Source organism: Oncorhynchus kisutch, linkage group LG3 (genome assembly GCF_002021735.2).
Source record: "Oncorhynchus kisutch isolate 150728-3 linkage group LG3, Okis_V2, whole genome shotgun sequence".
NCBI lineage: Eukaryota > Metazoa > Chordata > Actinopteri > Salmoniformes > Salmonidae > Oncorhynchus > Oncorhynchus kisutch.
The window spans coordinates 72,978,033-72,990,172 of NC_034176.2; the positions used below are offsets into that span (position 1 = coordinate 72,978,033).

Genomic DNA, 12,140 nt, shown 5'->3' on the forward strand with positions numbered 1-12,140 from the left:
TGATGAAAGAAATAAAAGCTGAAATTAATCATTCTGTCTACTATTAATCTGACATTTCACATTCTTAAAATAAAGTAGTGATCCTAACTGACCTAAGAAGGGAATTTTTACTCGGATTAAATCTCAGGAATGTTGAAAAACTGAGTTTAAATGTATGTATGTAAACTTCCGACTTCAATCGTATTCCTTTTTATTCTTCATGTAGTACAAATACATGAAAACTTTTACATAATGCATTGGAAGAGGTGGGCTGGTGGTGGGCAGCCCTAGTTCTGTTCAAGTAGCCAAACAACAACCGTGGCTACTTAATTGGGAAGATGCTGAATAGCAAAGATCCTGCAGTGGTGTTCAAATGTAGGATAAGTCATTTTTGTTCTCCTTAAAATTAGTATTGCGTCGTAGGATACATCTTTGAAAACAGAAGAATTGGTTATATTTTTTTATGGGGCTTTCTGTTTTCTCATTTATTGTTCTCTTGGCCTTCGTCAGTGATTTAAACTAAATACTAAACCATCTTTTGATTTGTTAATGTGTCGGCAGCCTGGACTCAGGATGTGGCTGCGGTATTGATGTCATGTTAGTCAGGCCTTTTGATTTAGACACTTGAATTGTTTTAGTTTCATAGGCGTGGCTACCCATTTAATTATTTAATTTATGGATGGTTCCCAATGATCAGTGGTTTAGTTTATTATGTTGCTGTCCTACGGTTCTGAATTTACGATGCACCCGACAGTCCACGTTTTCTGTGCAATAGTCTTTTAATTTGTACATTTTAAAAGTTTTGGTGTGTGTATATGGCTATTTAGTTGAACTTATATATGTTATAGCACTTTAGTTTCACTATTAAATATGTTGAAATTTAACCAAATGATCTGTTTCTGTCGTCAGTCCTTTTTAAATAGGATAGATGGGCTTTATGGACTACAGTATAGGTCCAATGTGATAGTCTGCCTGTAACCAGCCTGAATAGGCCTATAACTCCATTCATATTATATTCAGAGTTTAGAGAAATGAATCAAATTGGAAATGACCAGGCCTGTTAGTGCAATTCATGTCTGTTGAATTTGGAAAAATCCACCTGTACTCGCCTCCGCCCCACCTACTCAGCCAGTCAGGAGCCGTTACTGCGTTGCTGCCGTGGCATACTGCGTACTTTTTACGCACATAATGTGCTAAATAGTATCCAACAATGAGTACATAGTATGCAGTTTAAGTATGTAGTATGTAAGTATCAGTATTCGGACATGGCCACAGTCTGGTACCTGGCACACCTGGTACCTGGCGCTGATTAACACACAGCGCTCACTCAGGTTACCAAACAAAAACATTAGCTACACTTTAATTACAGGTGTTCATCGTACCGTAGAGAACCTGTCTGAGTGTGTTTATCAGTTTGTGTAATGCGTGCGTTTGTGTGTGTGTGTGTGTGTGTGTGTGTGTGTGTGCGTGCGTGCGTGCGTGTGTTAATGAGTCTGTGTGTGATGCATAGACAAAGCCTGCCATCGAGGAGCCATAGGGAGTTGGTTGGAAGTGCAGGGGTAGGGTGGGTACCTGGCACCTTCCTCACATTCCCATTCCTCTCCCCAGCCAACAGCTCTTCAACTATATCACTCCTGGTCACTGAAACACAGCCAAGCAAAGCAAAATATGCCCTGCTGTAGTGGTGTCTCTCTCAGTGCCCCGAGCAGAGCCCTGTCTGTCTGTCTGTCTGTCTGGAGAATACTGTTAAAAGTTAATTGGCAAACTGCCATTCTGCTGGCTTCCAGTTCCTCTTTAATAACTCACACTCACTGACGCCCGATATAGAAAACACAATAATATATGCCATTTAGCCAACGCTTTTATCCGAAACGACTTACAGTCATGCGTGCATACATTTTTACGTATGGGTGTACCCGAGAATCAAACCCACTACTCTGGTGTTACAAGCACCATGCTCTACCAACTGAGCTACAAAGGACCCCGCTTTACCAATAGCCGGGAGCTGATCATTCTTTTCAGATCAACAGTGAAACGGTATTCGATTTAACCTGCTGACATTGCGTGATAATGCATAGTTTTGTCAAATAAATATTTAATATGTATAGTATGGTTGATAACTTGAACTTTGACCTCTCCAGAAATACTAGTTGAACATTAACTTGATATTATAAACACAGTTTTTATAAACGGGTACAGGGCAGATGAAAAAACAATTGATGTGATGGCCACTCCATGGAGATCAAACATGCAGCCTAAGGTTATTCATATCATAAATCTCCCTACTTCCCTGTTGGCTTGAATGAATTCCTCTTTATGAATCACAATACACTTGGTACACTGCAAAATATGTTCTGAGAAGTTGAATGAGTGCCAGAGCGTTTTGTGTGTAATGTGTATCTGACTAATATATTGTTTTACAAGGGCTGTGGCTTTGGAATGTCTTTGAATGTGTATTTATTTATGCATGTGTGTGTGCCACAGGTATGTGTAATGTACTGTAAATGTACTGTATATCTCTGTCTGTGTGAGGCCTTGAGATGACAGGCCAGGGCTTGTCTGTCCCTAGCAGCTGCCGTTTTTATCGTTCGCTGTGAGAAATGGACGAGCATGGCAGTTAGTTCACTTCCCTAATCTGTCCCTTCAGGTTCACTCTGTACGATTACCCACAACACCCCTGGGCCTTCTAGAGCGGAGCATGGAAGAAATGTCTGAGTATCAAACAATACTTTACCTTGAGCTGCCTCATGGAATTCATCCCTTTCCCCCCCCAACTGAGCCCACTGACCTACTCTGCAGCAGCCCTAACCTTTTAAGTGCTGTAATGTGTGTGTATTTGATTAAGGTTTAACCTTCCATATAAAACAATGTCTAAACTTTCCCCTCTCAGCCTCTGCACAGTGCACACTACTCCCTGTAGTTTGGTCCTTCCAGGAAAACCTCTCCTCAGAGATGGAGAGTGTAGTCCTGTAATAATTAAGATGGGAGTTCACTCTAGTCATCAGTAAATGGTTTCAGATCCAGTACAGACATGTATAACCCCGAGCTATACATTATACAGTCATAGTTAGGTTTGGACAATCCATGAGAGAACACATATGGTCATGGGTAGGGCAGATATTGCTGTGAAGGTAGCCAGAGCAAAGGCTATGACTGCTATAATGCTTTTGGTTTATTGCAGTTGAGGACCAAGTCATAATCAAAAGTCGTTGAACATGGGTGAAGGCCAAAAGGCCTGAAGATAGGCAATTCTGGGGTGGGGGACAGCTTGTCCCGTTGTGTGAACCATCATGTGATAGTTTTGACATTCATGTCTGTGATACAGTACTAATGACTGGAGGCCAGAAAAGATTCCTGAACCCAATGTAGGAGTGGTTCATCCTTCTTCTCAGTGAATTAAGTTGATGTTGTGGGCTGTTATACTGGGGTGTTTGCGTTCAACCTCCACTCTACAGTACAGTATCATTGTACAGTAGAGTACATGCTCAGCTATGGTGAATGGGGCTGTTTGATAGATACACACCACTCAGTTGATCCTCTGCCCACCTATACATACAGTGTTCAGGCTCTCTGTCTCCGACACAAGCACACACACTTATCCCAGTAGGTATTTTAGCCTGCAGCCTCCGTCTCAATGACTATTCCAGAGTTCTGGCACCAGCGTTTGGAACATGTTGGTGCAGTGCTGAATTTCATGAGATGAATAATGATGGACAGGGACATTTGATGTAGCTAACATCCTTTATTAATGTTCTCATCCTGGTTACATCTGTACCAATCCTGCTGCTGAAAACTATACGACTGACAAAGAACTGATTTAAAAAGTTGTACAAATGAACTACATTTATGCAGAAGTACTTTATCATTCCCAATTCATTGTTCGTAAAGTAGTTGTTTGACTTGGCTTCCATGGAATTCATGTTGGCACTACTCTAATAGTATCTGATACCAGTCTTGACAGATGTGTTAATGCAGAGCATTGAGTGAATGCCATTACTATTTGTTGAAACGTGTATTGTGATACTTTGTTATTCCCTTATTTGACGATGGCACTGTCCCTGGCAGGGTTATTGGATGCCCTGATGCCCCAGACATGTCTAACTCACCTGTCCCCCTTGCATAGCCGCTGGAAGTAGGGGTGCTGAGGGTGCTGCAACACACCCTGAGAAATCAGATTTATTATTATTTGAAAAAAACAATTTCACAAAAGTACACAATACTAGTATTAGCAGACTGATATAGACGTCTAATAGCGTGGGCAAAAAAATTAAAAAATTCTGCATTTCCGCTTTGGCAAATAAGGTAGTATAGTTAAGAAGAGTATCTTGCAGGATTCAATAAAGTTGTCGCCCTGTTCCTTTCTCTGTTATTGTTATTCTAATGAAATCCAGAAAGAACAAAACCCTGTCCTCAACATTTACATTAAATGGTGAAAAGTTATGGGTAAAGACGTAAAGGCACAAAACATCCTCATCAAATTAAAGATTTTTCTTGATCAAATAACATGGGAAACCACTTTTTGTGCAGTATAAATTTACTATCATTACAAACCACTTAATGTAAATGTACATTACTGTATAGTACATAGGCTGGTCATCTAGGTTTCTACAGGTAGACTTTCCATCACCATGAAGAAAAACAATGCACAATACAGTAATTGAGTACATTGACACATCAAGTGGTTTGTGATGATATGATGTGGCTCAGTTGGTAAGAGCATGGTGCTTACAATGCTAGGGTTGTGGGTTTGATTCCCCCAGGGGACTAGTATGAAAAAATATGAACATGTATACATTTCAAGAAACTGTTAAGTATTATCGGATTAACTGTTTTGTACAGATCATCATCAGACTCAAGTTACAAATGCTGGTAAACACTCAAATACATTTAGTGTAAAAAATATAGGGCACTGGACCTTTGCTAGTCTTGTATTAGCGGACCGATATGGATTTCTTTAGTGAGGGTCATTTAGTTTTTCTGAAACTAAAAAAAACACAGCACCCCCACCCCCACCCCCAAATCACTTCTGATTTGTCTCAATCTCTCTCTCTCTCTCTCTCTCTCTCTCTCTCTCTCTCTCTCTCTCTCTCTCTCTTTCTTAGTTTTTCTCTATTTCTCTCTTTCTCTCTCTCTCTTTGTTTCTCTCTCTCTCTCGCTCCCTCTCTCTCTCTTGCTCCCTCTCTCTCTCTTCGTCTCTCTCTCCCTCTCCCCTCCTCTCTCTCTTTCGCTCCCTCCTTCCCTGCCTCTCTCTCTCTCTCTCTCTCTCTCTCTCTCTCTCTCTCTCTCTTTCTTAGTTTTTCTCTATTTCTCTCTTTCTCTCTCTCTCTTTGTTTCTCTCTCTCTCTCGCTCCCTCTCTCTCTCTTGCTCCCTCTCTCTCTCTCTTCGTCTCTCTCTCACTCTCCCCTCCTCTCTCTCTTTCGCTCCCTCCTTCCCTGCCTCTCTCTCTCTCTAGGAAGCGTCAGCTGCAGTTTCTGTTGGAGGGGCGTGGGCGCCGTGCAGGCTTGAGCCCAGAGGAGCTGCGTGACAACGGCAAGCTGCTGGGAGAGGGCCTGAGCAGAGCCCTGTTCAACTACCCCAGTAGAGACTGCTGCAATGTGGGAGCGGAGAGCCCAGAGGTCAGCACTCTCAGACAATCACTCTGTCTGTAGCCTGGTCCCAGTGGTGATGACTGCAGTAGCAGAGTGGAAGCAGCCAGTCTAGCCTGGTGGTCCCAGATCTCTTCCATCACAAAGAAATCTGGGACCAGGATAGACTGGCTGCGCTCACTCTGCTACTGTAGACATCACCACTACCTGTCACTGTATACTTGATGCTTCATACTATAGCAGCTTTATTGAGGGCTTGTTTCATACATTTACAGCTGTGATCCTCAATCCTGCTCCTTGAGCAGTGAAACACCTGATTTTGCCAATAAAAGTATTGAAGACAGTGGCTCTCCTGGAGAAGGATTGAGGATCACTGATTTACAATGTAACATGATTACTATCCAATAGGATGATCAATGGAGACTTCCTCTCATCAGTGTCAAAGCTAACAGTCCTCTGTTCCCTGGATCTCCTCAGGAGGGTGCTATGGAGTCGTCATCGGAGTGCGGAGCCGTGATGGAGCAGTACATACAGGCTCAGGTCCAGACGACATCTGACACCAACCTGAAGAGGGAGTCCCTCCACAAACTGTGGCCCTCCATGTTCATGGAGATGGTGAGAGACTGTGTGCTGGAGATGAGGGACCGACCGGCCTTCCGTCAGGCCTGCCTCAACAGGCTCTCCACACAGGGAAAGTGACAGGGTGAGGGGTAGAGACCTGGTAAAACTCCATAAGACCTACAGTACAGCAAACTGGACACATACTGGAAACAGGTACAGCATACTGGACACATACTAGAAACAGGTGCAGCATACTGGACATATACTGGAAACAGGTACAGCATACTGGACACATACTAGAAACAGGTACAGCATACTGGACACACTAGAAACAGGTACAGCATACTGGACACATACTAGAAACAGGTACAGCATACTGGACACACTAGAAACAGGTACAGCAAAATGGACACATACTAGAAACAGGTACAGCATACTGGACACACTAGAAACAGATACAGCATACTGGACATATACTGGAAACAGGTGCAGCATACTGGACACATACTGGAAACATGTACAGCATACTGGACACACTAGAAAGAGGTACAGCATACTGGACATATACTGGAAACAGGTGCAGCATACTGGACACATACTGGAAACCTGTACAGCATACTTGACACACTAGAAAGAGGTACAGCATACTGTACACATACATACTGGAAAGAGGATACTGGACACCTACTGGAAACAGGTACAACATACTGGACACACTAGAAACAGATACAGCATACTGGACACACTAGAAACAGATACAGCATACTGGACATATACTGGAAACAGGTGCAGCATACTGGACACATACTGGAAACCTGTACAGCATACTGGACACACTAGAAAGAGGTACAGCATACTGTACACATACATACTGGAAAGAGGATACTGGACACCTACTGGAAACAGGTACAACATACTGGACCTACTGGAAACAGGTATAGCATACTGGACCACTTCTTCTACTACAGCATATTGGACACTCTCATGCTGCTCTGTCTCACCACATTAACTCGTCTTCATCATCATGTGGTGTCAGACAGTCAAGTTTTGGGGAATTTTGGGGTTAGATTCTTTTCATAACTGGAAAAACGTATTCAAATTGAAGATGGATGTGAATTTTTCTTTCAAAGGCAATTTTGGGGGGGGGTTGTCACCAACTGGGCCTCATAAGCTTGAATTCACATTATCATGGAAAATATAATATTGATGTTTGTTCTATACTCTGTTTTTCCTATTCAACTTGATTCCAGGATGCACGGAGCTATAGAGCTATATACTTGAGAAAGTAATTGTGAGCTTGCATTGTCATCTCTAAAGAGGAACACTCTTTGCACTTTAAAGCCTTCATAAAGACCCTGTTCACGATCTCCAGCTGAAGATTACAATGAGTGTGTCTCATTGAGCCTAGAATGATTGTCATGATAATCCTCTTCTTAATGTTACTCTCTCTCTCTCTCTGCCTGGCGTGATGACAAGGGCAGAAAATACACGTTTTCTTTTCGGACCACTCATTTTCTGTATTGTACTTAGTAATAAAATATTCCCTAACACTTAACTGTTCCATGTTTATTGCTCACGTAGTGTCTCTGTTGATCAAGAAACCATGCTGCAGGAAATGTATTCTCCTCTCCATCCATCAATCATCAAATTGCTCAGAGCTAATATTTTGACTGAATCAGACGATTTTGCACAACAACATATCATCAAAAGTTTTGTTTTTTTGTTTTGTTATATTTATCTCTTCTGACCATTAAACCCTAAGTCTGTTATACTATACTACCTCTGGCTCCTCTGATCTCTGACTATTAACTGAATTGTTTTGGACAGGGGTGTCCTTTTGAAGAACAGCACTATATCCAGCCACCTCCTAATACATTAGACTGAGCCGTGTGCTAATGCTGTTCCACAGTACCTCAGTGTCCCTCCCTGTTCATGCTCTACCCCGCACTGGGACATCCAGGGGGAATGGAGAGGGTCCTCTCTCTCCTGTTGAACTCAGAAAGGAATGTTCTTGCAGGCTTCGATAGAGCAGACTGGTTTACTACCAGCTGTTCCTGGTCCCCTCACTCACTACAACTACTCTGTAGAGAGGCTGGGCTCTCCACGTTGCCTGTGCTGTCAATGGTTTACAGTCAAGGGTTTCCAAAGTCAACTCCAGACACCTGTGGCACTAAACAGGATTGGTGAAAAGGGAAACTGGAGCTTTGCCGGAGTGGGAGAGTTCAGAATTGAAGGTGCCGGAATGGTTTTCTGAATGGAATGTTCGTTGTGCAACTGAATAAACAGAAGCATCTTGGGGAGAGGCAACTGTGGTTCAAGGGTAAGTACTACTGCTCTCAGATAGTGTAATGTCCTACTGCTCTCAGAGTACTGTCCTACTGCTCTAAGAGTATTGTCCTACTGCTCTAAGATAGTGTATTGTCCTTCTGCTCTCAGACAGTGTAATGTCCTACTGCTCTCAGACAGTGTAGGGTCCTACTGCTCTCAGTGTATTGTCCCACTGCTCTCAGACAGTGTATTATTCTACTGCTCTCAGTGTATTGTCCTACTGCTCTCAGACAGTGTATTGTCCTACTGCTCTCAGACAGCGTAGTGTCCTTCTGCTATCAGTGTAATGTCCTACTGCTCTCAGACAGTGTAGGGTCCTACTCCTCTCAGACAGTGTAGGGTCCTACTCCTCTCAGACAGTGTAATATCCTACTGCTCTCAGACAGTGTATTGTCCTACTGCTCTCAGCCAGTGTAGGGTCCTACTGCTCTCAGAAGGTGTAGGGTCCTACTGCTCTCAGACAGTGTGATGTACTACTGTTCTCAGACAGTGTAGTGTCCTAGTGCTCTCAGACAGTGTATTGTCCTACTGCTCTCAGAAGGTATAGGGTCCTACTGCTCTCAGACAGTGTGATGTACTACTGCTCTCAGACAGTGTGATGTACTACTGCTCTCCGACAGTGTAATGTCCTACTTCTCTCAGACAGTGTAGGGTCCTACTGCTCTCAGACAGTGTAGGGTCCTACTGCTCTCAAACGGTGTGATGTTCTACTGCTCTCAGACAGTGTAGGGTCCTACTACTCTCATACAGTGTATTGTCCTACTGCTCTCAGACAGAGTAGTGTCCTTCTGCTATCAGTGTATTGTCCTATTGCTCTCAGACAGTGTAATAACCCTACTGCTCTCAGACAGTGTATTGTCCTACTGCTCTCAGACAGAGTAGTGTCCTTCTGCTATCAGTGTATTGTCCTATTGCTCTCAGACAGTGTAATAACCCTACTGCTCTCAGACAGTGTATTGTCCTACTGCTCTCAGACAGTGTATTGTCCTACTGCTCTCAGTGTATTTTCCTACTGCTCTCAGCCAGTGTAGGGTCCTACTGCTCTCAGACAGTGTAGTGTTCTACTGCTCTCAGACAGTGTATTGTCCTACTGCTCTCAGACAGTGTATTGTCCTACTGCTCTCAGTGTATTTTCCTACTGCTCTCAGCCAGTGTAGGGTCCTACTGCTCTCAGACAGTGTAGTGTTCTAATGCTCTCAGACAGTGTAGTGTTCTACAGCTCTCAGACAGTGTATTGTCCTACTGCTCTCAGTGTATTGTCCTACTGCTCTAAGACAGTGTACTGTCCTACTGCTCTCAGACAGTGTATTGTCCTACTGCTCTCAGACAGTGTAATGTGCTACTGCTCTTAGTGTATTGTCCTACTGCTCTCAGAGAGTGTAGGGTCCTACTGCTCTTATGAAGTGTATTTTCCTACTGCTCTCAGCCAGTGTGGGGTCCTACTGCTCTCAGTGTATTGTCCTACAACTCTCAGACAGTGTAAAGTCCTACTGCTCTCAAACAGTGTAGTGTCCTACTGCTCTCAGACAGTGTATTGTCCTACTACTCTCAGACAGTGTAATGTCCTACTGCTCTCAGAGAGTGTAGTGTCCTACTGCTCTCAGACAGTGTATTGTCCTACTACTCTCAGACAGTGTAATGTCCAACTGCTCCCAGACAGTGTAGTGTCCTACTGCTCTCAGTGTATTGTTCTACTGCTCTCAGACAGTGTATTTTCCTACTGCTCTCAGCCAGTCTAGTGTCCTACTGCTCTCAGTGTATTGTCCTACAACTCTCAGACAGTGTAAAGTCCTACTGCTCTCAGACAGTGTAGAGTCCTACTGCTCTCAAACGGTGTATTGTCCTACTGCTCTCAGACAGTGTATTGTCCTACTGCTCTCAGTGTATTGTCCTACTGCTCTCAGACAGTGTGGGGTCCTACTGCTGTCAGTGTAGTGTCCTACTGCTCTAAGACAGTGTATTGTCATTCTGCTCTCAGACAGTGTAATGTCCTACTGCTCTCAGACAGTGTAGAGTCCTACAGCTCTCAGTGTATTGTCCCATACAGTGCACTGCTCTCTTACAGTATAATGTCCTATTGCTCTCAGACAGTGTAGGGTCCTACTGCTCTCAGAAAGTGTATTTTCCTACTGCTCTCAAACACTGCTCTAAGACAGTGTATTGTCATTCTGCTCTCAGACAGTTTAATGTCCTACTGCTCTCTTACAGTGTAATGTCCTATTGCTCTCAGACAGTGTAGTGTTCTACTGCTCACAGACAGTGTAATAACCCTACTGCTCTCAGACAGTGTATTGTCCTACTGCTCTCAGACAGTGTATTGTCCTACTGCTCTCAGACAGTGTAATAACCCTACTGCTCTCAGACAGTGTATTGTCCTACTGCTCTCAGACAGTGTATTGTCCTACTGCTCTTAGTGTATTGTCCTACTGCTCTCAGAGAGTGTAGGGTCCTACTGCTCTTATGAAGTGTATTTTCCTACTGCTCTCAGCCATTGTGGGGTCCTACTGCTCTCAGTGTATTGTTCTACTGCTCTCAGACAGTGTATTTTCCTACTGCTCTCAGCCAGTCTAGTGTCCTACTGCTCTCAAACAGTGTAGTGTCCTACTGCTCTCAGTGTATTGTTCTACTGCTCTCAGACAGTGTATTTTCCTACTGCTCTCAGCCAGTCTAGTGTCCTACTGCTCTCAGTGTATTGTCCTACTGCTCTCAGACAGTGTATTTTGTTACTGCTATCAGCCAGTGTAGGGTCGGGTCCTACTGCTCTCAGACAGTGTTACGAAGAACCGAAAGCCATGCGTCCTCCGAAACACAACCCAACCAAGCCGCACTGCTTCTTAACACAGCACGCATCCAACCCGGAAGGGAGCCGCACCAATATGTCGGAGGAAACACCTTGCACCTGGCTACCTTGGTTAGCGTGCACTGCACCCGGCCCGCCACAGGAGTCGCTGGTGCGCGATGAGACAAGGATATCCCTACCGGCCAAACCCTCCCTAACCCGGACGACGCTAGGCCAAACTGAGTCAGATTCACACAAACATACTTTAGGGAGAACCTCAGAGAACCTGATGACAAGTGACAGCATGCTGTGGTTGGTGGGGAGGTACAGTAGATCAGAGGAGAGGGAGATTAATAAGACCCTTTGTAGGAAAGCAAATGAGAACCACTGGCAGGGCAGCACTTCCCAGGCCCAGGGCTCTGAGGGGTCAACTCAACATCAACTCCAACATGCCGGACATTTACATACCACTCGGTGAGTAATAACCAGCCTTATTGGTCTATACTCTTTATTTAGAAGCTTATTTTTACACTGACTGAAAGAAGTGGTACTGGAATCCATCATTGGAAAACGTCCTTCTGATATCTGTTGGACTGGTGCATGAGAACCAACAATCCTTGATGTGAGCAAAACAAGGTCATAAAATATAACTTCTGCAGACTCCGTTCTTGAGAACATTTTTGAGAGATGCTGGTATCAAATCAAACCATATGTAGAGTTTCCTTCCAAAGCAATGTATTCCCAGCTGAATTTTCCCCCACACTCTTATATCATGCCCAGCCTAATGTTCCTCCTTCGACACTGTAATGGAGGCAGGCCAAGGAGAGCTCTGCTGTTGACAAGCAAAACACAGCCAGTGTGTTTGTAGTATTAAAGAGCTGCATAGGATCCGTCATGTTAATGAATA

The 12,140-nt window shown here is 43.9% G+C and overlaps 1 protein-coding gene across 1 annotated transcript in view; it reads left to right on the forward strand.

The window, feature by feature from the left end:
- LOC109888468 (leucine-rich repeat-containing protein 49-like) overlaps positions 1-7,592 on the forward strand; it is a 55,816-nt gene extending 48,224 nt beyond the window's left edge. Inside the window, exons 18-19 of the mRNA XM_031814253.1 lie at positions 5,433-5,595; positions 6,043-7,592. Of these exons, the coding sequence (XP_031670113.1) occupies positions 5,433-5,595; positions 6,043-6,264 (385 nt within the window). The 3' untranslated portion in view covers positions 6,265-7,592. The remainder of the gene's footprint in view (positions 1-5,432; positions 5,596-6,042) is intronic.
- Positions 7,593-12,140: the final 4,548 nt, after the last annotated feature.